The 20,874-nt window shown below is 46.2% G+C and overlaps 6 protein-coding genes across 6 annotated transcripts; 2 read left to right on the top strand and 4 right to left on the bottom strand.

The window, feature by feature from the left end:
• Nucleotides 1–45: 45 nt before the first annotated feature.
• F4807DRAFT_220860 (PRP38 family-domain-containing protein) lies at nt 46–1,245 on the bottom strand. Its single transcript, XM_047994059.1, has one exon. The coding sequence runs from the start codon at nt 1,081–1,083 to the stop codon at nt 265–267; it is 819 nt and encodes a 272-aa protein (XP_047851224.1). The 5' UTR covers nt 1,084–1,245; the 3' UTR covers nt 46–264.
• A 6,076-nt stretch (nt 1,246–7,321) lies between these two features.
• On the top strand, nt 7,322–8,782 carry F4807DRAFT_437961 (uncharacterized protein; the record flags this gene model as incomplete). The annotated part of the gene is made up of 2 exons (XM_047999086.1): nt 7,322–7,920; nt 7,974–8,782. Coding segments are annotated over exons 1-2 (191 nt in total), but the record flags the coding sequence as incomplete, so codon positions are not given.
• A 256-nt stretch (nt 8,783–9,038) lies between these two features.
• On the bottom strand, nt 9,039–9,869 carry F4807DRAFT_437959 (uncharacterized protein). The gene is made up of 2 exons (XM_047999085.1): nt 9,354–9,869; nt 9,039–9,298 (listed from the first exon to the last, which is right to left on the bottom strand). Exons 1-2 carry the CDS (start codon nt 9,609–9,611, stop codon nt 9,275–9,277), a joined length of 282 nt encoding a protein of 93 aa, XP_047851222.1. The 5' UTR covers nt 9,612–9,869; the 3' UTR covers nt 9,039–9,274.
• A 239-nt stretch (nt 9,870–10,108) lies between these two features.
• F4807DRAFT_437955 (MFS general substrate transporter) lies at nt 10,109–12,379 on the bottom strand. The gene is made up of 6 exons (XM_047999084.1): nt 12,063–12,379; nt 11,938–12,008; nt 11,618–11,863; nt 11,394–11,562; nt 10,861–11,339; nt 10,109–10,796 (listed from the first exon to the last, which is right to left on the bottom strand). The coding sequence occupies exons 1-6, from the start codon at nt 12,139–12,141 to the stop codon at nt 10,227–10,229; spliced, it is 1,614 nt and encodes a 537-aa protein (XP_047851221.1). The 5' UTR covers nt 12,142–12,379; the 3' UTR covers nt 10,109–10,226.
• A 1,232-nt stretch (nt 12,380–13,611) lies between these two features.
• F4807DRAFT_220775 (uncharacterized protein) lies at nt 13,612–15,322 on the top strand. Its single transcript, XM_047994058.1, has 2 exons — nt 13,612–14,375; nt 14,431–15,322. The coding sequence occupies exons 1-2, from the start codon at nt 14,186–14,188 to the stop codon at nt 15,252–15,254; spliced, it is 1,014 nt and encodes a 337-aa protein (XP_047851220.1). The 5' UTR covers nt 13,612–14,185; the 3' UTR covers nt 15,255–15,322.
• Nucleotides 15,323–16,859: 1,537 nt separating this feature from the next.
• On the bottom strand, nt 16,860–20,359 carry F4807DRAFT_220770 (ribonucleases P/MRP protein subunit POP1-domain-containing protein). Its single transcript, XM_047994057.1, has 2 exons — nt 20,315–20,359; nt 16,860–20,251 (listed from the first exon to the last, which is right to left on the bottom strand). Exon 2 carries the CDS (start codon nt 19,862–19,864, stop codon nt 17,084–17,086), a length of 2,781 nt encoding a protein of 926 aa, XP_047851219.1. The 5' UTR covers nt 19,865–20,251; nt 20,315–20,359; the 3' UTR covers nt 16,860–17,083.
• Between the last annotated feature and the right edge of the window lie 515 nt (nt 20,360–20,874).

The following is a 20,874-nucleotide window of genomic DNA, read 5'->3' as shown; positions in this document are numbered from 1 at the left end:
GCTCACATCTACCTACCTCCGAGGCTGGTGATTTATCTGCTCTGAGCGGAGATTCGCGTCGGGGGATATATATAGAACATAATACCCAATAGACTTGTCAATATAGGATATCTTGAGCTCTTACCATGATTATTTGAATCAAGCAACAAGCTCACCTTGCTTTCCGGTAGACCTCTGTAGTGACTCGCATATGGCCCAGTTGTTTTAGTTCGAGAGTGCAGGCATGTGTAGTCGTCACCTTATCGTTCATCTCCGCTCAAGCCATCACTTCGGTCCACATCCATACCGTGAACGGCTTCGGTCTCTCGAGTTCGAGCGTCCTCTCCCACTTGACCCGGAAGTCGATCTCCGACGTCTTGTATCATTCCCCTCGCCTTCCTCCTCCTTAATCAACCCTTCATCATCACTATCCGACCTCGCATCCCCGTTCGCGCCCTCTTCATTCATCTCCAAATCATCCTCATCCTCCAGCAAATCCTCGATATCGCCCAGTGGACTGACCCGCGGCTCCAGCAGCTCCAGGTCCTCGAGGATCTCGCGCTTCGGCATCTGCCACAGGCTCGTCGCGCACACGCGGTCCTTCGTCAGCAGGTCGTCGACGAACTGGTCGACGTACGTCAGGCCCGTTCCCGCGCGCCCCTTGCGGCGCAGCTTGCGCCGGTCCTCGAGGAACGGCTCGAGCGTCGCGTACACGGCCTCGGCGCGCCGCGTCAGCCGCACGTAGAAGCAGGCCAGCGCGCGCAGGTACTTGAACTTGTCGCCGCCGAAGCGCAGGTACTCGGCCAGGACCGAATCATCGGGCGCGAGCTGCAGCAATTTGAACGCGAGGCAGAGAAAAGGGGTCGGTTTTTGGGTTACGCCGTAGGTGCCGCCGACGAAGGACACGTGGTCGACGACGCGGTCGATGATGTCGGCTTCGTTCACCCCGAAGCACTGCTCCTTCCAGAAGTACGAGTCGATGATGCGCTCGCGCACCGCTTTCTCCATGATGGTCGCTGGGTTGAGGCCGTTCGGCGCGAGAGAGGCCGAGGAGCCGCGCTCGTCGAGGAAGCGCCGCTCGTCGGCGCGGTGAGTGTCTGACATGGTTCTTTTTCTGGTTTGTGTACTTTCGAGTTTGGTGGAGTGTACAAACTGAAGGAAGAAAAATGAGTGTAAAGGGTCGGGGATTTATCGTGGGAGGTAAACTTTGGGTTGTGACCTTAGAAAACGGAAATTGGTTGAATTCCAGTTGAAGCTTCAACTTTCAGGGATCTTCTCTTAATAATCAGATCGCGTTGCTTATCGATAAGTAGATTAGATCTCAGATGCACGGCCCCCTTTTCTTCGGAACAACACGTGGGAAGCCGCCCTTGACCGGCGTTCTTAGTCCCGCCCCATGAAGTATTACATAGGCTCCGTATTTGTCTGCGAATTTCTCCCATCTAAGAATCCCTTATACTCGTATGGAGGGGGTTGCATTACATTTACCTTAATATAAACTTGCAAGCCATGATAATTTTAGCTTTGGAATAAGTTGTCAGGCTTTTCTTTGTGCCCTCACCAGAACCCAGTGTAACGATGTCTACAAGTCTGTGATTAGTCATCATCCAAACCCGAAAAGGTCTGGGCGGTCTTATACTAAATTGTCTTCGAATCTTTCCATAGAGGGGGTAGAGAGCATCACTATGTCCGAAGATGAATTTCTGCATTGTGTCAGGAAGAAGATTTGGTTTCAGTTAGGCAGCCTCTCTCCAGAGCACAGTAGCTATCACTGTAGAATAAGCCCCCCTGATAGAGAAAAGACTTCACTAAACCCCCTTGATCAAGGGACCTTGGTAAGTAACAGTGTAAAAATACTTCCAATATTCAAACACATATAATCAATCCGGTAATGAGGGTAACTACTAGGTAGTTATCTCGCACCTCATTCGAGTAGGATGTTTCAATATGTTGGCGTACGCTTGACATTTCAATCCAGTAATTTCCAGTGATAGACCCATCGTTGAGAACTGTGCCACAGAGTGGGTGAGAGTAGCAGGGTAGCTCGCCTTTGGCTCGCTTGCGTGGAGTGATAGACCTTGATTAACGCCTACCCCTTTTCCTAAGCCCCTTTTGGGCCTTTGGCCCCCAATTCGCCGTAGATATTATATAGGCTGCAGCTAACGAGCTGTTATTTAGCCCCTTGCTCTTAATTAGACCCTGACAGTGATCGACTTTCAATTGGCAGGGAACATCATCATCATTGAAAAGCGTTGACGGTGTGTTGGCTTTACCTACTTTTTGAGCCACTTCTCTAAGGAGAAAGCGCTCAGTACTTTTGCTTAGAGATATTGTTGTGTGTGATGAGATGTTGCCTGAGGTCTTTTTACATAGAGGCGAAACTTCAGAGCATCCTTTTGGATAATCCTAAGCCAACAATAGCCCCTTGAGTAAGTTTAGGAGGTAGGTTAGACAACTCTCCTAATTCCGAGATGAAATTAACAATGTAAATATTTAACCTACTGTTAGAATTAACGTAGATGTACCTAGTTATACTTTAATTATATGATTAGAAGGTAGGCAGAATATTGTATAAGAGATCTGTAGTCGTGTCATAGAATCTTGTAGTGGTGTATCCTTAAGTCCTACGACTGAAGAATAGGGGGAGAAGAAAAGTCCTTGGTCGTGGTAAATATGAAGGAACTGTTAGATCTTAGCTTGCAAACTTGTCAGAGAAACGTTTGGGACTAGAGTAGTGGTATATTTGGAAGATTTCCTAGCTGGCATGCCCTTATTTCCATGCCCGACGTAATAATTTGGTAGTAGAAAAGTAACTTTTTCATTCACTTAAGGCTTCATATGCCGCCGCAAGTGACATAAAAATGGAAGAGGAATATATATTACTAAGAAATGTTTTCTGGTTGCGTATAGGACATATTTGCGGTTTTTGGCTATGTTAAACGCCAGCAATAATTCTACAAGAATTATAGAAGCTTAACCACAATGAAACTTAATTTAGTTAGGTAGGTAGGAACGCTGAATCCTTCATGATGGACCTATATTAGATACTTAATTACCTCTTTGATAATTTGGTTAGTAAAGGAAATCTCGATGCTCGTATCATCACTAGAGTTTGATCAGTTGCTTTTACAATCCATACTTTCATTGAGTTGCTTAATTTTACAGTAGAATGCAGGTTGACGGGTTTTTACAGGAGAAGTACATTGAAATTTCTTTCCGAGGTGAGAACATGATTCAGCATTGCTTGGAGATATAATCTAATTATATCTACACGATGTTATCGAAGTGGAATAACGAGCAAGTTCATTTTATTAGCATCATGTTATAAACCATAGAAAGACATTAACTTACTTTTAGAGGAAGATTGATTACCTAGGTATTGTCGAATTCGCAATAGTAGGTACATATAAGATGTTTAGATCACATATTCTTTCTCAAGCCTCCAAAATTCTGTTATGTACCTATGATACTTCGGACTCCTAGAAATCCTAATGAAGCCTAGCAATTTAACGAGATATCTCGGCCTGAACTCGAAGACAAATGGTTGGGAGTAGTGACATGCACGAACACGGCACATAGACATCACCAGCAACTACCTGATTATAAAGCGAATACGATAGCAAAGAGATTTCTAAGAATCCATTGTAAATCAAAGTATTGAAAATAACGCATCAAGCAGCGGCACAGCAATCGGTTTGTTAGTAGAAGAGGATGGATTTGCCAATGTTCTTGGCCTCACGCCACTACTCGAGGCGCTGAAGAAAAGAGAACACGATGATTGAACATCATATACTCAATAGGGGAGTTTTCTTGAGGTATTAACTATATCTTCGGTCGGCGGCGTTGTCGTTTGCGGCGACGACATGTTGGTAGATCATCACATTTCGCTCTTTTGCCTCTTTCCAAGCTAGCCCACGATTCAAGCTTCACGAATTGAGGCGTCGAGGACTCGTCACGCTTGGCGCAGTTATAATTCTTCAAAATTCTTACGTAGGTAAAAGGTATGCATTTATCACGTTTTCCCGTTCAAGTGTTAGGCAGCGGAAGACGGCACTTATTCGATGAAGGGTCCTACGCTATATGCCGGGATCAAGGACAAGGGTGGACGGTCCCCAATATTCGGTTTTTGGTCAAAAGCCGCAAGGGCCAAGGTGGTGGCATCATGGGAATTACGCACTTCAGGGCTAGATGATGGGGTAAGCATGTAGATATTGGGGTCCGGCATAAAGACGCAAACCCTGATGGCTTAAGCGGTGTGGGAAGGATCCGGCCCCGTCGCCCGTATAATGCTGGGCAGGGGAATCTAACCTCCAGTCTCAAGAGGGGTATCATCGCTGCAGCATGCGACTAAGGTGAGAGAACGGCAATAGTATAGGTAAATACTTTTCAATAGAGATGTGGATATTGAAACTGAATTCCCTAGGGACTAGTCTCAGCCCTCGGAGTTAGCGCGAGGGCCAAGCATAGTTGTCTACGCAGAGGCCAAAGGATGGAACTAAATAGACGAAGGTTGCATAGGTAGAATACCCAGTTTCAATATTATATCGCATGGCGAACCAAACCCCGTTTCTTTTTTTATCTTTATTAATTAGGCGCTCATCCAGAGAACAGCAACAGAAATCGCAACTATGAAATATCGTACCGTGGCCAATAGATAGATAAACAACGGAACTCTTAATTGTGATGGGAGATCTCTCGAAAGTGCGTTCCCTCCTGTATTTGAGACTTCTCAAAATTGTTTGTGCGCCTTGAACGCCGGCAACATACATCGTATGCTACAGTCTCTTGTGATCGTCGCCTCGAAACGTCCTGTTCAAATAATCAGTCGATTGTGGGCTAAAAGTGCTGTGGGTTGGAGATCATAAGTTGACTTCGGAGGTTCTAAGGTTAGCCAATTCGAGACACCATCTTCAATGGTCCAGCTGTAGAGAATGCGAACAATATTTAGTGGAGGCAACACCAGCATTTTTCTCGTCGCGGAGTCCTTGTTATAAGGCATTCTAAATGTAGGACTCGCAGAAACGATGAGCATGAAAATGTATGTTCATTGAACGCGTCTTCGATACATCAGTCTCGCACTTGAGCCAACTCACCTCTCTGGCGCAGATTGTGGCAAAGCGCCGGGATGTGGTTCGGTTAGAAATTTGTGGCATAACGATATAGCTGCGCCTGCGTGATTATTCCGACTCTTGCTACCATCGTGAGTGCTGTCACCGATATCAGATCTTTCTCTGCGAGTTGGTTCATAGGCCCGCTGTCAAGTGCCGCATACGGACAGTGCTTCCGCTTCGCCACGGAGCGATGACATGGACTCTGAACGGCGCAAATTACCTGATAACTCGGTATGAGCTAGGTTTTAGCGTGAATTCATACGTGGCAATGTAGAAATGTAAAATAGTGATACGTAACTTGCGTATAGATGAGAACTTCAGCTGGAATTCAAGGTTGATGTTGAATGTCATGCTAACCCCGGGAAGACGGCAGTTCATTCTAGCACTCTACGGCTCGGCAGTGACTGGAAGCTAGCCCCCAGATGATGTGGTCTAGAATGGCAGACTGCCGCCCCCTTGACACCGCCTTATGCTCTCGGAGCTAATGCTAGGATAAGCACCGGTTTCGCGTTCTCTAGTGACGTGAGGTCACTTATCTAACTAAGGAAGCTCCCACGTAGTCACGCGGTAAGTATTGAAGCCAAGCTGACGTTATATCGGACCCGACGGGGCCTGAAGCTAATGAGGAATTTCTAGTACCAGTTCAGGCAACTCGAGCTGCTCGACTGCTCGAGTGAGCAGAGGGCATGGAAGAGACTCGGTTGGCGGCTGTTGCGGATGGATCCTGCTTGTGAAACAATCAGATATCTCCGGGTAGGATGCATTAAGTTTTCCAGAATAGATGGATGTAACTGATGATCTGCATAAAGCAAAAAGGCGGGAGACTAGGGGTCCTGATCCTTCCCACACGTGTTGGCACTGTACTTGACTATTGTATGGTTGTGTGTAGGTACTTTAGGTAAAAACGAATAAATAGACAATATGGCCGTAGGGTGTGGGCTGGCTCTATTGGTTTATTGGTTACCTAATCTAACCCCATATGCCGAGTCTTTTAGGGCTGACAGGATGTGTCGAAGGAAATTTGAGGCTAAGCTGCTCGGGCTTTGGAAGCTATGATTGGCCCAACGCTCGCATTCCTTCTACCCCCCCTTTGTCCTACCAGTCCTACCTGAGCCAAGTGGTTAGTAAGCCAAGCCCCCTTTTCACAAAAAGCCGTGGCTAGTGCGCCACTGACGTTGTAGCAATTTCTGCCGTTGTATTCAATTCCCCGGACGGCCAATGCCGGATGCTAAAGATAGTTCTCCACTTCAGCTCTCGCAGCTAGGAGCTAGGTACAGCTTCCGCCTTCCGCCGCTTTGGACGTTGACATTTCATACTTTCGCTTATACGTAATGTGCTTACCACTCCGCCGTCGTCACACGTTTGATTGAAATTAATTCTACGTATACTTGGAGTAAGTACCGTGTAGGCACATAAACAACCATTCTTATATCGATAATCCTTTCCATTATAAGGCATATGTCGGTTTCGATTAACTACGCATGATATATTGGTAGGAACAAACCTAAATACAACCTACTGCATTAAAGACAGCGCTTATGGAAAGGACCTAATTAAAAAAACCGTTAAGCCTCTGACATCATTCAATATTTCAATAACTAGAAACCGAATGCGAATGAAACAGTATATCAAAAATATCCCCCAATGCTTGTGTAGCCCAAGGACATGTTTCTTCCTGATCCTAAATAATGTAGATCGTTTTAACCCTAGAAGGAGAATCTTGAACCCCAATCCCTGGAACCGTATATTGGTGAAAACCGCAATTCCGCTTTCTCTGGGATGGTAAAGGTGTAGTGGATCATAGACTTCGCTAGTGAAGATACCTAGCTTGTGAGCTACAGCCAAAAGAGGTATGTTAAGTTACAAGATCTCACTGTTTCGTCTAATAATTAGTTCCCAATGAATAGCAGCCCTAGAATCAGGAACAAATATCTTCTAATACAGATATCACTAGCTGAGTACATATCCACCACGGTGGAGTAAATCGATGACAATGGGAGCCTGACGCGTAGTTTCCTTCGTCTACAGAGATCTAAGGTTGACACCACTAAGTTCCCAAAGTCTAGCGGTGATAATAATAGAAAGACAATGCTCTACATACAATGCTCTACTCACCGATTTTCATATCTGATTTCCATATCGAGCATCTCCACGGATGGAGGCTTAGCTCTAGCAATAGGGGAAGTCTATGATCGTCGTGATCAACATTCAGCTTCAGCCTATACCTTGCTCAGCTAATACGGGCATGAACTCGCCTACAGTTTGGCCCCATCAGAGGATACACAAGGAGGATTAGACGACTATAGTCTTCATGACTTCTATTAACGCAAGTCGCCAGGATGACTGTCCAAACCGCGTTGATGTGGCACGACATGCCAACGCCGTAACGCCCCAGAGGGTTCCGGTGTCGATCGATGTCTGGATAGAGTATAGCGACTTGGAGGTCGACGTGTAAGAGAGATGAACTTGTTGAGGGGAGGAATTTGCGGGAGTTGGAGGCTGGTTGTCGAAGTCTATTTCGGGAAACAGAGTGTTGGCTCGTCAAGTTCAACAAGAGAAACTGGGTGTCAATATGAGAGGTGAAAAAGTATAAAGAGAGGTCGAAGAACCGTCATAATCGAACTTTCTTTTCTGCATCATCATCAACACATTCAACAACATTCCAATACATTCCAACCTCTCCAACTCTTCACAACAATCACTCAAGACTTCTCAGTCACTTTCAAACAAACAACCTTCAAAATGCAGTTCAAGTCCGCCGCCATCTCCGCCATCGCCCTTCTCTTCGCCGGCCAGGCTATGGGTGCCGCTCTCATCGCCACCGACCCTGGTTTGTCTTCTCTTCGAACTAGAAGTCGAACTGTCTCAACTAACACTCTATAGTCGCTGCCTGCAACTGCCCCAACAACTGCTCCCACGGCAACGGCTCTAGCTGCAAGTACCGTGCCGGTCCTTCCGACTCTTCTTCGGTCGTTTCCGGAAGTGAGTGATACCTACTACCGACATCTCAACCATGACAATTTGCTAACAATCTCTCCAGAGTGCACTCCCGAGAACGGTGGCACCCTCACCTGCATGCCCAACTAAGTGGTTTAAACCACTATTGGTCATCACGAGTGGGATGATAAAATGATAGAGTGATGTTGATAGATAAAGGGGTTGGAATAGACGGAAAATTCGGGAGTGTCTACTCATGAGCAATTATGGATAGCTTCCCGCCACAGTCGCTACTGATATCTTTCTCTTTTTGGGGTACTTAGTTTGCTAGGTATTCATTCAATTGCATTTACCTTGGCCAATAACTTATGAGCTTTTTGGAATTTGTGAATTTGTGAAATGAGAAATTGTGACTAGGTATTGACAGGCAGTTTCTTGCCACTCAATCACTATTAAATTTCTCGGGATGTTTAAAGAGAATCGAAGTCGGATGAAGTTGAAAAATTGCAACATCAGATGCAACATCAGACGAGAGGTTGGGCAGTAACGAATATAGCTTCATGATTTCCTGATGTGGAAAGTGGAGAAATTAACTCTTGTTGCAATAATCAAACTTGTCTTTGTTAAAGGGTAGTATTTAAGCATCGCCGTAAGGTAATATTGAGCTTTAAATGGACTTCAAAATAACGCTGTTTTGTATGAGAACTTTGCAGATAATATTTAATGTTGAACCTTTGAGTTTACTTGAGTTGAAGTTTACTTGGTATTGCAACATTTAGGGACTGCCATTGCAACATCAAGTGAAAGAGAAGCCCCTTTTTGGCCTGGTACTAAGATATATGCAGTTAGCGCCAGCTTACTCAGGAATCATACCTACCTGATAACAGAGCTATTATATGGCTTTAATGCATGTGATGAGAATATTCTTATATCCACCCATATTTAATGTAGTTGATTAGTGAATATGGACAGTGTTGTGGATAAACTCCTTTTGCTACCTGAAAACCTCATGGCAAAGTCTCGTCACGATGTATTCGCACTTCTTCCCTTGCTACATTCTATCCCCCCCGATCTTCTCAAACTTTTAGATATATCCCAAATATCCACTGCACTATTAAAACATCGCGATGAACATGCAAATGAATTTTAGGACCGCCTGTTATAGCACCGTTGATGAAATTTTGACGATGCCAAGGTTCGAGATTAAATTTGTTGCGTCTTTAAGTACGCCAGGGCAGTTGCTGCCATCATCCGTAGCTCCTGAGCCTTGAGTGAGTCTTCGACATCTTCTTGATCTGCTTTCGAACTAACAGCTGATGTATTCAGGGGCTGCGTGAAGCTGCAGGTACTTATTGACCGCTTTGCGCAGTTTTCGCAAGGCTCTCTCGGACCCCTTGCGACGCACTTGATGTGAGCATGCCTACATCTCTCGCAACTTGTAATAGCTTTCGTCTTCCCTCTCTTGCGTTTTGCTGGATCTGACTTGGCCGGATCTTCCGTAGGCGGCGATGAATCTGCAAGGCACGCATGTTTACGTTTATGTGGTCGAGAATTGGGGAGAGGGACGCGTTTCTTCGCCGTCATTGTGCGACAGTTGATTCCGTCCAGTCAGTCTAAAGTGGCTTGATGTTTTAGCGTCGGTTCCGGAGGATTATGTAGCTGGTGAGAGTTTGATGAACGCAATCGCTGATAGAACCGATGGCACTTGTAGTTTGAGCAGAATTCTACTTGAATCACGAGTATGTAGGTAATTCTTTTCTGGCAACCGCAATTATAAGCTCGTTTGAGTTGCCTGTATACCAAATGACACAAAGGGGTCTTGTTAGGGGACTTGTGAGGTGGTTGTAAACAGTATTCTTTCAGAAGCAGCACTTTAATGCAGATACAAGCCTTTTCCAAAGGATCATGATAACGGCTTTTCCAAGCACCATTAGGGCTGTTTGTATGATACTGCTTTACATCGGTTATCTCGGTGTTTGTGTTGTCGTCTGTATTCCTAGATTTAACTTAGAAAACGGTACTTTACGGGATAACCAAAGATGATTTCGCGGAAATTGATATTAAAATCGAGTAGGCAGCCCTCAAGGTTTTCAATTATCATTCCATAGATCTTATTGTTTCTATCTATATGATCTTCTAAGATTTAAGCAAACTTACTTAATACGCTGATACCCACAACCTCGTATATAGGGGCCAGCCTCACAACGTATGTGATTCATGGCCATTTGCCCTTCCATGGAGCTTAGCTAACCAAGATGTTGACATGAACCGTCGGATCTGTTTACCTCGGAACATAAACAGGATGAGTGCTAGGTTATTCGCCAGGAACACCGCGCCAAAGACCCCTGCAATAATGACACCGTACCCCCTTTCTAGAACCCAATCCAGGACGCCAAAGCCCAACCCGAAGCTCACTGCCTGCTTGCCGACGTTTATTGCGATAAGCATCTCGGATGTGTTGCTATTATACGAGTCGACCGCATATGCCAAGGTGAAGCAGTAATAGAAATAGCCGCCGAAAGAGGACAAGCCAGATCCGAAGAAATATCCTATCCAATGCAAGTTGAACTGCGCAGTAAGACCGTAGACTACTAATCCGGCTGGACCTATGATCATGGCCGGTAACATTACTCCTAATCTCATTTCTGCTTCTCGAATGCCGTGGTTGCGTCGCGTTAGGTATGCTGCGAGTCGATCTGAAGTGGAAGTGAATGGAAGGGCTAGAAGGAATCCAAGAAGGGACCCGAGCGATTGTACGCCAGAACTTGACTATAACGAGTTGAAGTGTGAGTTTAATTGCTCAGTTGCATCTATTATTTGGATAAGTACTTACCTCGGGCCAATTGTACGGGGGCGCTGTGATCTTGATTGGGAAGACGAAGTTGAATGCCAACGCGCCTAGTCCTATGATGGTTCCAAAGGAGGTAACAACCCATAGAACTTGCGGTACTAGGAAGTACGTAAAGGACCGCCACATCAGTGTGAAGATATTGACCTCTGGATCAACATAACCCCACAGACGAAGTGTCATTAGGAACGATTTACGTTTTGGAATACTCGTCGTTCGCTCGACGGTGTCTTCGTCGGGCTTTTCCGAGCCGTTAGATGCTATCTCATCTGAGCGTTCGGGGGAAGTATTGTGACTCCTATGCGCCTCCCGATCGTAGCAAGTTTCTTCGACGAACAGAAAAGCAAGGATGAATAGAGCGATGGCGAATGCGAGCATTACATAGAAGAAGAGCCTCCACGAGTATTTCGTCGGTAACATGTACGCAGCTGGAATCGTCGCTACTGCCGCAAAGCACATGCCGACTAATTATCATAGTGTTAGTAAATCCCTGAGAAGCCAAGGTGAAGCCATCTTACATGTATAGTAGCCGATGTGCTTCCCACGCTCATGTAAGAAGAATATGTCGCTGACTAGCTGCACGGGGAGGGCCTCGCAAATTCCAGCGCCAAAGGAAGAGATGACTCGCCATGCCATTAATGCGGCGAAATTATTAGCGCATGCGGATCCAATGAGGCCAGCGATAAACTTCACCCGGAGTCAGTATGGTAAAACCTGGGGGAGGGGGAAGGACGGGACTGACTGCTAACATGGACCCTAGCATTACCGGTCGTCTTCCGAATTTTAGATAGAGAGGAACTAGCAAAAGGGAGCTGAATCCATAGGCGAGGTTTGGATAGGATATGAGTGTCGATGCATCTCCTGGGGAAATATCGAACACCTCTGACCAAAGTGTTAAATAAGGGCCCGGGCCCAAGAGGGCCGAATTTCCTAGGAACGAATATCCGCACATAATCACCAGGATCGTAATCTTCTTAGCCCTCGACCACTGCGATTGATCAATTTTCTTGTCATGGAACGAAAATAGATAAAATCAATTCATAGGTTTAGAAAAGCGCATACTTGCAAGGGGTCGTTTGGGTCCTCGGCCGGAACAGGGAAAAGGGCCTGGCCATAGTAGGCATCGTCTCCCTCTGTTTGAGTGTAAGTCAACATTTGAGTCAATTGGAATCATTCATCACACTAACCGACGGCTTGGACATTCACGGTCCCGGGAATATCTTCTTCGTGCGCATGGCTGCGCACTAAATGCTGCTTACGCGCCATATCTGAGGAACCGAGTTTCTAATAACGGAAGATCATGTTGAATACAGAGTAGAAAGGAACAGGATCACATCGTCTAATAGAAGCGTCGGAAGATGTCCATTATGAATGTTTATCATCATGCAGATACATATCAGGGTCTTAACTGCCATTCGGCATATCCCTTAGATCAGCACAATGCTTTTCGGCTGACAGCTCTAATCAGTATGACCCTGATATCAATGCCAAGCTGACACTTATGCCTGTGCCGAGATAGATGTCTATAGCCTACTTGAGAGAATGCGCTTATATCCCGTTACATGCTGTCGTGCTGAGCAGTGCCGCGTTACATTTACCCCGCGGCTTCTTCCCGATGTTGATGATACTTGGCGTTGGCAGCCAATAATCTACAGACGTCTTTCTAGGATATCAATGTTCATTTAATATTTCCGTGCAGCACATTAACCGGGCTGGAGCTGCACTTAGTGTTAATAAAGGATCGATTAAGTAACTAGAGATTCTGGAAAGATACATAGTTTAGTACCCCGTAATGAGAATCTTGGACATAGTTATATGGTACCTTTCGAATAGATGGCGGAAGGCATCGAATTTAGGCGTCCGACCCGAGTAGTCGATTGTACATATAAAAAGGAGTATGAGCCACTTGGAGACCATCACGAATTGGATATCCGTAATTACGCAAATTTTTAAAGAGGTTGGTGAGTTTCTCCCTCTCCCCTTACATCTACTCTATGCAGTGGCCACAATCGAATGTTCACAGTATTCCCGGATAAGAAGCTGACTCTGGACTGGTCTATGATCAAGTTGCTAAGGCCGGAAGGAGGTCGATTGAATGCGATTAGTCGATATCTGGTCTCCTAAAGGAAGCATTGAATGACTTTGATTTTACTATATATTGCCGGTTTCTTTTAAGTTTTGGTCTATTTATTTTGTGTCTATCACGACTCAGGGGTTCAGGGGTAATTTACGTAAGTTGTCTCTGTTGATGACTAAGCCAAGTCCAGTAAAGTCATGGGAATTTCAAGTGGATGAGAAATATATGTAACGAAATATAGGTACCTAGTTTGACTTTGCTTATCATATATGAAACCATACATGCTTTAACTCTGCCAGCGTAAATTATTTTTCAGATGCGTTGTCGTTGCAGTAGTCAATCATGAGCAGGTATGAATTGAAGTGAGGCGATGGTGAGGTAACCCTGACTAATAATGAAAGCCCCTTATTGGACTTATTATTACAGAGTCAATTGGTTAGAAATTGTACCTAGGCATAAATGAATTGACGTTTAAAATCACATGCTACTTGATTTTAATTCGGTCGTTTGTGATTTGTTTTTGAGAGGCCGCCTTGAGTCGGTGTGGGAACTATAGATTGTCGGATATTCAAGAAGCATTAGGTAAGTTTCAGGAGTCATCAGTTGACCCGAAGCCAGCCTCGATTGTTGTTTGGTCGATGGCTCTAGCGCAACAGAAAAACACATGGCCCGTGAAAACGGGGAATAGAAATCGACCCGCGATCATAGTGGAGGCTCGAACTTGATAAGCCGCCGTATAAATTTAATTGGATTATCGTGGCTTCATCTTACATGTTGTTTGGAAGATCGCTGGTTCGAGATCATTGTACATTGGACCCATCAGGCATCGCCAAGTTGTCTTGCTGGATAGGTCATAGTATGAAACCAGCCCGAGTGCGCTGTTCAATTGGCCCCGGATGCTGATAGACGCCTCCAGTGGGCCATCTTCACGGGTGCCACATCATCCCCATACTGGGTCCCCATATTCTTACATACGTAGTCTTATGTATAGTTGAGGAGTATATCTTATCTCTCTTCTCTCCCTCCATATCCATCTCCCTTCTTACGCTCATGACGCCTCACTTTTTTTGAGAAAGTTGTGGTGAACCCCTGTGTCTTAAACTGAACCGCCATCCATATTACAACGCTTAGTCACACCGCCCCTTAGGGGCTAATTTCGCTAAACCTCCCTTTAAAGCCTTCAACCTCCCAAAACATCGCCAAAGGCTTAAACTCATCCGCCAGCTCTGCACGATGTCACAAGTATCTACCGATTCGACCCTCGTGAATGAGGTGGAGGAGTCGATCGAAGCGGTTGCGATAGCTGTTGGGAAGGTGGCCCGTGAGGAGAATGATTCCCACAGTGTCACCATCGTGATTTCTGACCTTCCTAAGAAGCGATTGCGGGATGAGTGCAAATATCGCGGATGGTCAAAATTGAAAGGTATGTGGTCCTATTTAATGTGATGGGCTACCGAACGAATCTAACAATATGAAAGGGTCTCCTCCAATACATGTCACAACGGCCGATGCTTTGCAAGAGACCATAGACACTATCAAGCCCACTTCTAAGCGCACGGTCCTAAACTTGCTTGCTAGCAGTGAGGTCCCTGAGATATCCTTCAATGTGCCGTCGCACTTTGACAAGCTCAAGGTCCTTCGATGTGCATCCAAGCGCGACAAGGGGAAATTGTTGATCGATGGATCTTCCACTTACCACCACATTCGCCTAGATAAGTGGGAAGCGCATCGCCACAAGTATCATACCCTCATCTTAGGGTACCAGAGAGGAGTTCGCATCAAGCTGGCTAGCATTGCTCCTAATACGCCATGGTCGCGAATCGTACGAAACCACGAGGACTTCAAGCAGACCGAAGTGGATGAGATACTGCAACTGTTTGAGAAGTTGGCAGGTACCAATGGCCAGTGGGACGAGATCAAAGGCACGGTAGCCGCGATATTAAGTCTCGTCATCGGAACGTATAAGTCCGTGATGGGGATGAAAGCAGGCGAAGGTGGAATCGATGTGAGATACGCGTTCGGCATCACAGCTGCCGAGCTCGGGGTGGTCAGCACGAAGCTAGCCCCTATCGCTACCGCAGCCGGCCCTGCTGTCGCTTTAGGAGTGGTGGCAGCGGCGGCGGTCTATTTCATACCTTGGGATATGCTCTTCGACTATCTCAAGTCTGGCCTGTCTTGGATCTGGGATAAGATCTGCAAGCTCTGGGAGAAATTCAAGTGCTGGGTCCGGAGTCTTTTCACGGGCGCGTCGGAGACTCCCCCAGACACCATGCCCAAAAGGGCCATGACCTTTTCACGATAAAATTGTATATACGATCGGGATGAGGCATCGTTGAATTTTGAACGTCTTGAACATTACAAAGATTGGAAGGCGTTACGGGAAATGGTTGGGACGGGTTTATGTCGCTTTCAAACTCATACATGGCTTTTCTTTTCTCTAACTAAATAGAAAGCCGAAGATACCTATTATAGCATTTATTTTCAATACAATTGAACAAAATTTACCTTTTCTATTCCTGAATTGACGGCCAATCCTAGGTGCCTTTAAAGTTCTTACAGCTGTTCTGTCAGGTACAACTAACTGTACCTCCGCAGAGCCACAGCGGCTAGCTGTCCGGGCCTTAGTGGAGGCAGCTGCTAACCTTACGTAGCTGCTTAGGTGCTAGGACCCATTGGTGACGAAAGGGCGACCCGCGCTAGGCGGGGTATGCCCTGAATTGCCTGAGTTTATGGAGGCAGGGAGGGTTCTTGTGTCGATCTTTTGGTTTTTGACAAAAGCTTGGTAGGCTATTCTATGCGACCACTGATTGGGTGCATGGCTAAGACAGGTGGGCTAGGTACTAGTTAAACGTTATTCTTACACGTGTACCGCGTACTGCGGTAAGGAGGTTGTTCGCAGTTCTTGGAGCGGATTAGTCAGTTAAATTAAGGTAGGTAGCTGACTGTAATACACCTGATCCCTTATGCAACCATCGATCCCCCATTCTAAAGGGCGGGGGAGTGTCTCCTGGATGTGGCTAGCATTACGTAAGTGAAGGTACAGCCAATTAGAATAGGGGGCACCAACATCCCTTCATAAACCAAGGGGAAATCACCTCCATATAGTAAAGCATATTATCTAGGTATCCGTAATTCGACGCGTCTTGGATTACCTGGGCTTTAAACTGTAACTTGACGAGTCTTTCTACGAGACGTCGGACTAGATTCGGCTCTCTAATATGCGACGGGGCACTCCAGTTCGCCAGTCTGCGTTCGTAATCCCTTAGACGAAGCCGGGCGGGGTAAGAGGGTACACGGAGTAGAGCCTCCTCCGGCCATGCTCGCGAACAGAAACTCATCGGCTTCATCATCTATTTTTCTGACGCCGCCCAGTGTACATGTACGTGGTGTACAGGTGATACCGCAGTCAGTGCGGCGCCGAGCGACCGGGCCTGCACTATCATAGATACGCGTGGTTTGCTCCGGATGAACACAGATCTACCAGTAGCAAATGTTGGGGTAGTACTTTAGATTTTGCCTTGTCGATCACTAGGAGTATACATGAAGGCGTACGAGCGTGACTGCGTGTGACCAAGCATCGCATGAAATAAGGACCAAGTTGGAAGATGACCGATGCTACACTGAACGACTCTTGGGTGGAATGTGTCACGTTCTGGAGAATATATCACCTATTTGACAACCTTATTCGCCAGCAAGATATTAAAAGGATAGAGAATTATACTGGAAAATTAGGACTAATACAATAATCTTTGTTCTTTTATGTTGCACGCATAGGCTCGTTCGTGCAACATAGGCTCGTTCTGGTGAGTGCGACGTAAGGGAAAAGGGATAGAGACCGGCCTTATAAAGCAGGGTAAACATGAACAAACAGGAGGTATCCGCACGAGAAGTGGAAGATACCTTCTTTCCTCAGAATATTATTAATAATGGCAACATTGACTCGGAACTAACTTAGTAGCTTGACTATCCTGTAGAGACTATCCTGATGATAAAGACATTAATGCTAACCTAGTAACCTTCTGGTCTTGGACTGTAACGTAGTTTAACTTGAATGGTTAAGGGTATTACTGCGTATAATACTCGATTTTGTATTTGAATGCACCTTCTATTATCTCAAGGGTATCGACTAGTTTAAATCAACTCCCACCTTGCAAGCCAACCAATATTCTGACCCGCGTTCCTGACCACGCAAAGTCGGGAGTTGGGGTCATTCTTGTTCCTATACCGCCTTAGCTCCTCCAGCACCCTCGTGGCTGAGAAACTTCCAATTGCATCGCCTCTCCCGTCTCTAAGGTTGAAACTTCCAGTCGTCACAAATCCGATCAGGTCTTCCTCACCCGGACATAGAGGATGACCTTGGATGTTCTCCGAATTAGGGGGAGGCGGTGGGTACGGCTCCGGCGGGCCGAGGAGCTGCTGTGCGAGTAATTGTTGCCGTGTCTCTAGGTCTAAGTCCTCTTTGACAACAACTTTCTTTCTAGGGCTTCCTTTGGATGGTTTTTGTGCTAGCCACTGATCGCGCAGGTTAGGCGGCAGCTTGCCCTCATTCTTCTTATAATGAGGGTTCGTAGCTGGTACTTCAGCCTGTGTCGAGACTCTGGCGGGTTTCGTGTCTGGTAGCCGATAGACCCTAGCACAGGTATTTGCTATTCCGCGTCCTAGAATCCTGATATTCACCGTCACCAATGAAGTTGGAGGAGGCGGTTCGGATGTGGGTGACTGGTGAGCGGTAAATGTGGATTTGGAAAGCTGCGTGATGCTTTCTAAAGGGTTTACAGGCGCTGCTTGTGTCTCATTCGGTGATTTTTGCTCTGGTGCTCCATCCCCATCTTTCTCATCCACCAACATCTTGTCAGGCTCGTCTGCTTTCTTGAAGCCGAAGAGTACTTCATAATCACAAGCCCATCCTATTCCCACCTCGCCTTTCCGACCTGCTCCTAGGTCAAGTGATTCCCAATTGACTCGTTTGGCTTTGGGTCTGCGATTCCACAATTTCTGCCTCACTTTTCGTTCGTCTAATTCCCAGACTTTACCCGCATCTGTGCCTGGAAAATCTCCGGGGAACCATGGAAGACCTCGTTCGAAGGTAAGGTGCCTGATCTCATCTAGACCTCCGAACCAAGGGTTACCGCCCGTTGACAAGGGATAATGCATCAGGCTGTACCATATAGGGAGAACGCATTTCCATGGTAACATCAATGTCCAAGTACCGGCGGATTGGGAACCTATGGAGTGGCGAGAAGCAAGTAATATTATGGGAATAGGTGGATCGATTGTAGTAGGCTTGAGGTTGGTTCCTGGAGCACCTTTGCCACGTCGACGATTAAGAGATTGTTGCGATGGAAGCTTAGAAGCTTTGAACCGTGCGTCTCTATCGAATAGCTGATGAGGATTGATTTCCTCCTCTCCCCGGAAACTTGATATGGCTTCTAGAAGTGCTTTTTGCGCATTATGATCATCCACCCTTGGAAGAGTTACCTGTCGTGGCGGATAGCGGAGGCGAGGATCTGCGACGGAGAAGGCCAAAAGACACCCAAAAGGTAAGGTTCCTGGGTCCTTCAGACCAGCAAGTGATTCAAATTTGGAAACGTGGGATTGTTCACCTTCGGACTTTGGAGGATAAGGTTTGAGTACACCTAGGAGAGCCTCTGTAGAGTCGGGTCCAGTAATATCAATGCTTCCTATCTCAAACCTCAAGTCCTCTATATACGGTCGGGGATTTTGGGCCTTCGCGAGTCGTAGAAGTTCGTTAAATGTTTCCAAGAATGCTGAGGGGTGAATACGAATATAAAGTTGCCTAAATTGTTTCCGCTGGTCTGCGTCATTGACCCCCTTTTCCGGATTCCAAACAATAGTCGCCGGGCCGATAATCTGCACACTGTCGTTGCTTTTCCTAGTTAATGTCCCGGACCAATGCATGGCACCTGATCTCCAACGTTTTGCCTTGTCATTCCATAGGGCTTCTTGCGTAAGTCCTAGTGACTTGAGAATATTGTGGACGCTATTCTGAGGTCCAGATAAACCAATAGTACTCATATAACTCATATCCCATGCCATCGCACCTTTTTCCCATTGAATACGATGAGTTGGCCGGTACACTTTCTGTGTCGGCGTAAGGGGAATCGAAAATCTCCATAATGGTTCCTTCGGAGGCGTCATCCTCGCTCTCTTCGTATGCCATAAATGAGTAGGGAGCCATGTCTTCGAAATCTGACGTCTTCGGAACTTCCTAGCCGTGATAATAGGTTCGTTGACTGTATTCCTTCGTATCTTAGGCCTCGCAGCTCTTATGGAGATAGTTTCCTTATCAACGCCAGAGCTCTTCAGCTTCTGAAGTCTTTTTCGTTTTGCAAGGATTCCTAGTCTCCGGGCTGTCTCAGCTCTTATCCTGGCCTTGGTGGTTTTTGGCTTTCTTGTCTTGGAGTTAGCTGTTGGGGTATTGTCCTCTTCCATCTCCCTAATGGCCCTCTTCTGCAGACGTTTTGGAACTCTTCTGAAGTTATGAGCAGCGGCTCTACGTCTCATCCTAAATGGCACACGCTGAAATGCTCGACTACTCTGGGAGGTCCTAGTACGTCTCATGCTCTCATCTAGGGCATTCATCTCAAATGATAGAGAATTCACGAACGACTGAACATTGAGTTCTCCATCTTTTAAAGCAGCGTGAGACTTCTGAGCAGCAATACTTCGAACCTCATGCATCTTCGGACGCTTTGGACCTCGTCCAGAGTCAGTGTCCTTGTCCAACTTATTCGATCCTGCATTTTGCTGTGGTGGCTGTTTTCTCTTATTGGACTTAGACTGTGGCGGGTTTTCAGATGCTTCAGGTCTGATTTTTGGTTTGTTCGTTGAGACAGACTTTACGGCCGATGCCCCTGCAGGCTTCGGCTGTGGTGCATTCTGAGGAGGCATTTTGTCCTCTGTCAAGAAAAATCACTCGATTCGAGATCCGTTGGATCCGATGATATTTCCGAGGTTTTAGTTGCCAGTATTGGTATCCCCTCTTGATGCATGATCCGGAACATCAGAATAGGACTGGTAACCTAGCAGCTATAAGCCCGAGCTGGGTTAAGCTTGTCATGATTATCGTATACCGACTTCGTACGATGCGATATACGAATTCCGAGATGCCCTCAGCCACTAAACGCGTAGCACTTTTCGCGTCTTCTCGTGCTTTTCTTAGGTAAGATGGGATGTAATTTTTTAGTGTTGTAGCGTTTAGGGACACCAAGTGGACCTTGCATGCTACTAGCATCTGATCTCGCTAACCCTTAGTGGACGTGTAAAGTGGTTGCCGGGCTAGTAGAAATTCCGCTAGTGAATTGGAAGTTCCAAGTTGGATTCAGAAGCTGAGGTACTCACGCACTGATATTATGTCTGTACTCTGTACCTGGAGACCGGTCTGCCAAGCCGTTTTTATTGTTAAATTTAAGTGGTAAATATCCAAGGGATGACGTCTTTAAAGTTTTAGCTACCTGTTGTATATGTACTTTGAAATAGGTCTGTTTTACGTCCAAGCTGAGGCAGGTGCGTTTTTGTTGGGTCCGAAAGCAGGTGATGGGTCAATCATGTTACATGTTACTTCCATTTCACGTTCTGGAATTTCAACGATCTTGACTTTTTATCTTCCAAGTTTCCCAATACATCAATACATCAACCAGTGACATGACGAAATGACGACGAACTAGGGTAGCCCTCCCTACATCCCCTACATGGTCAGCTAATTCGAGTCAATCCCCCCTTACCGAACTATCTTGATTCGTTCCTTTCCCTCCCGATCCGGTGAAGCCGAGCAGAATTGATCATTCCTTACTAGCAGCCGGCCTACACCATCTAGTACCTAGTCGGCCCTGCCCTGCGGGCTGTAGACTTGCGCACTGCAGGCTGCGTATCGGCTGTCATCATTCCCAAATCGGTCTCAA

The sequence above is a fragment of the Annulohypoxylon truncatum genome (genome assembly GCF_022578515.1).
Source record: "Annulohypoxylon truncatum strain CBS 140777 unplaced genomic scaffold F4807scaffold_32, whole genome shotgun sequence".
Taxonomy (NCBI): domain Eukaryota; kingdom Fungi; phylum Ascomycota; class Sordariomycetes; order Xylariales; family Hypoxylaceae; genus Annulohypoxylon; species Annulohypoxylon truncatum.
The sequence above is the reverse complement of the archived record's forward strand: the minus strand, read 5'-3'. Positions and strand labels throughout refer to the sequence as shown.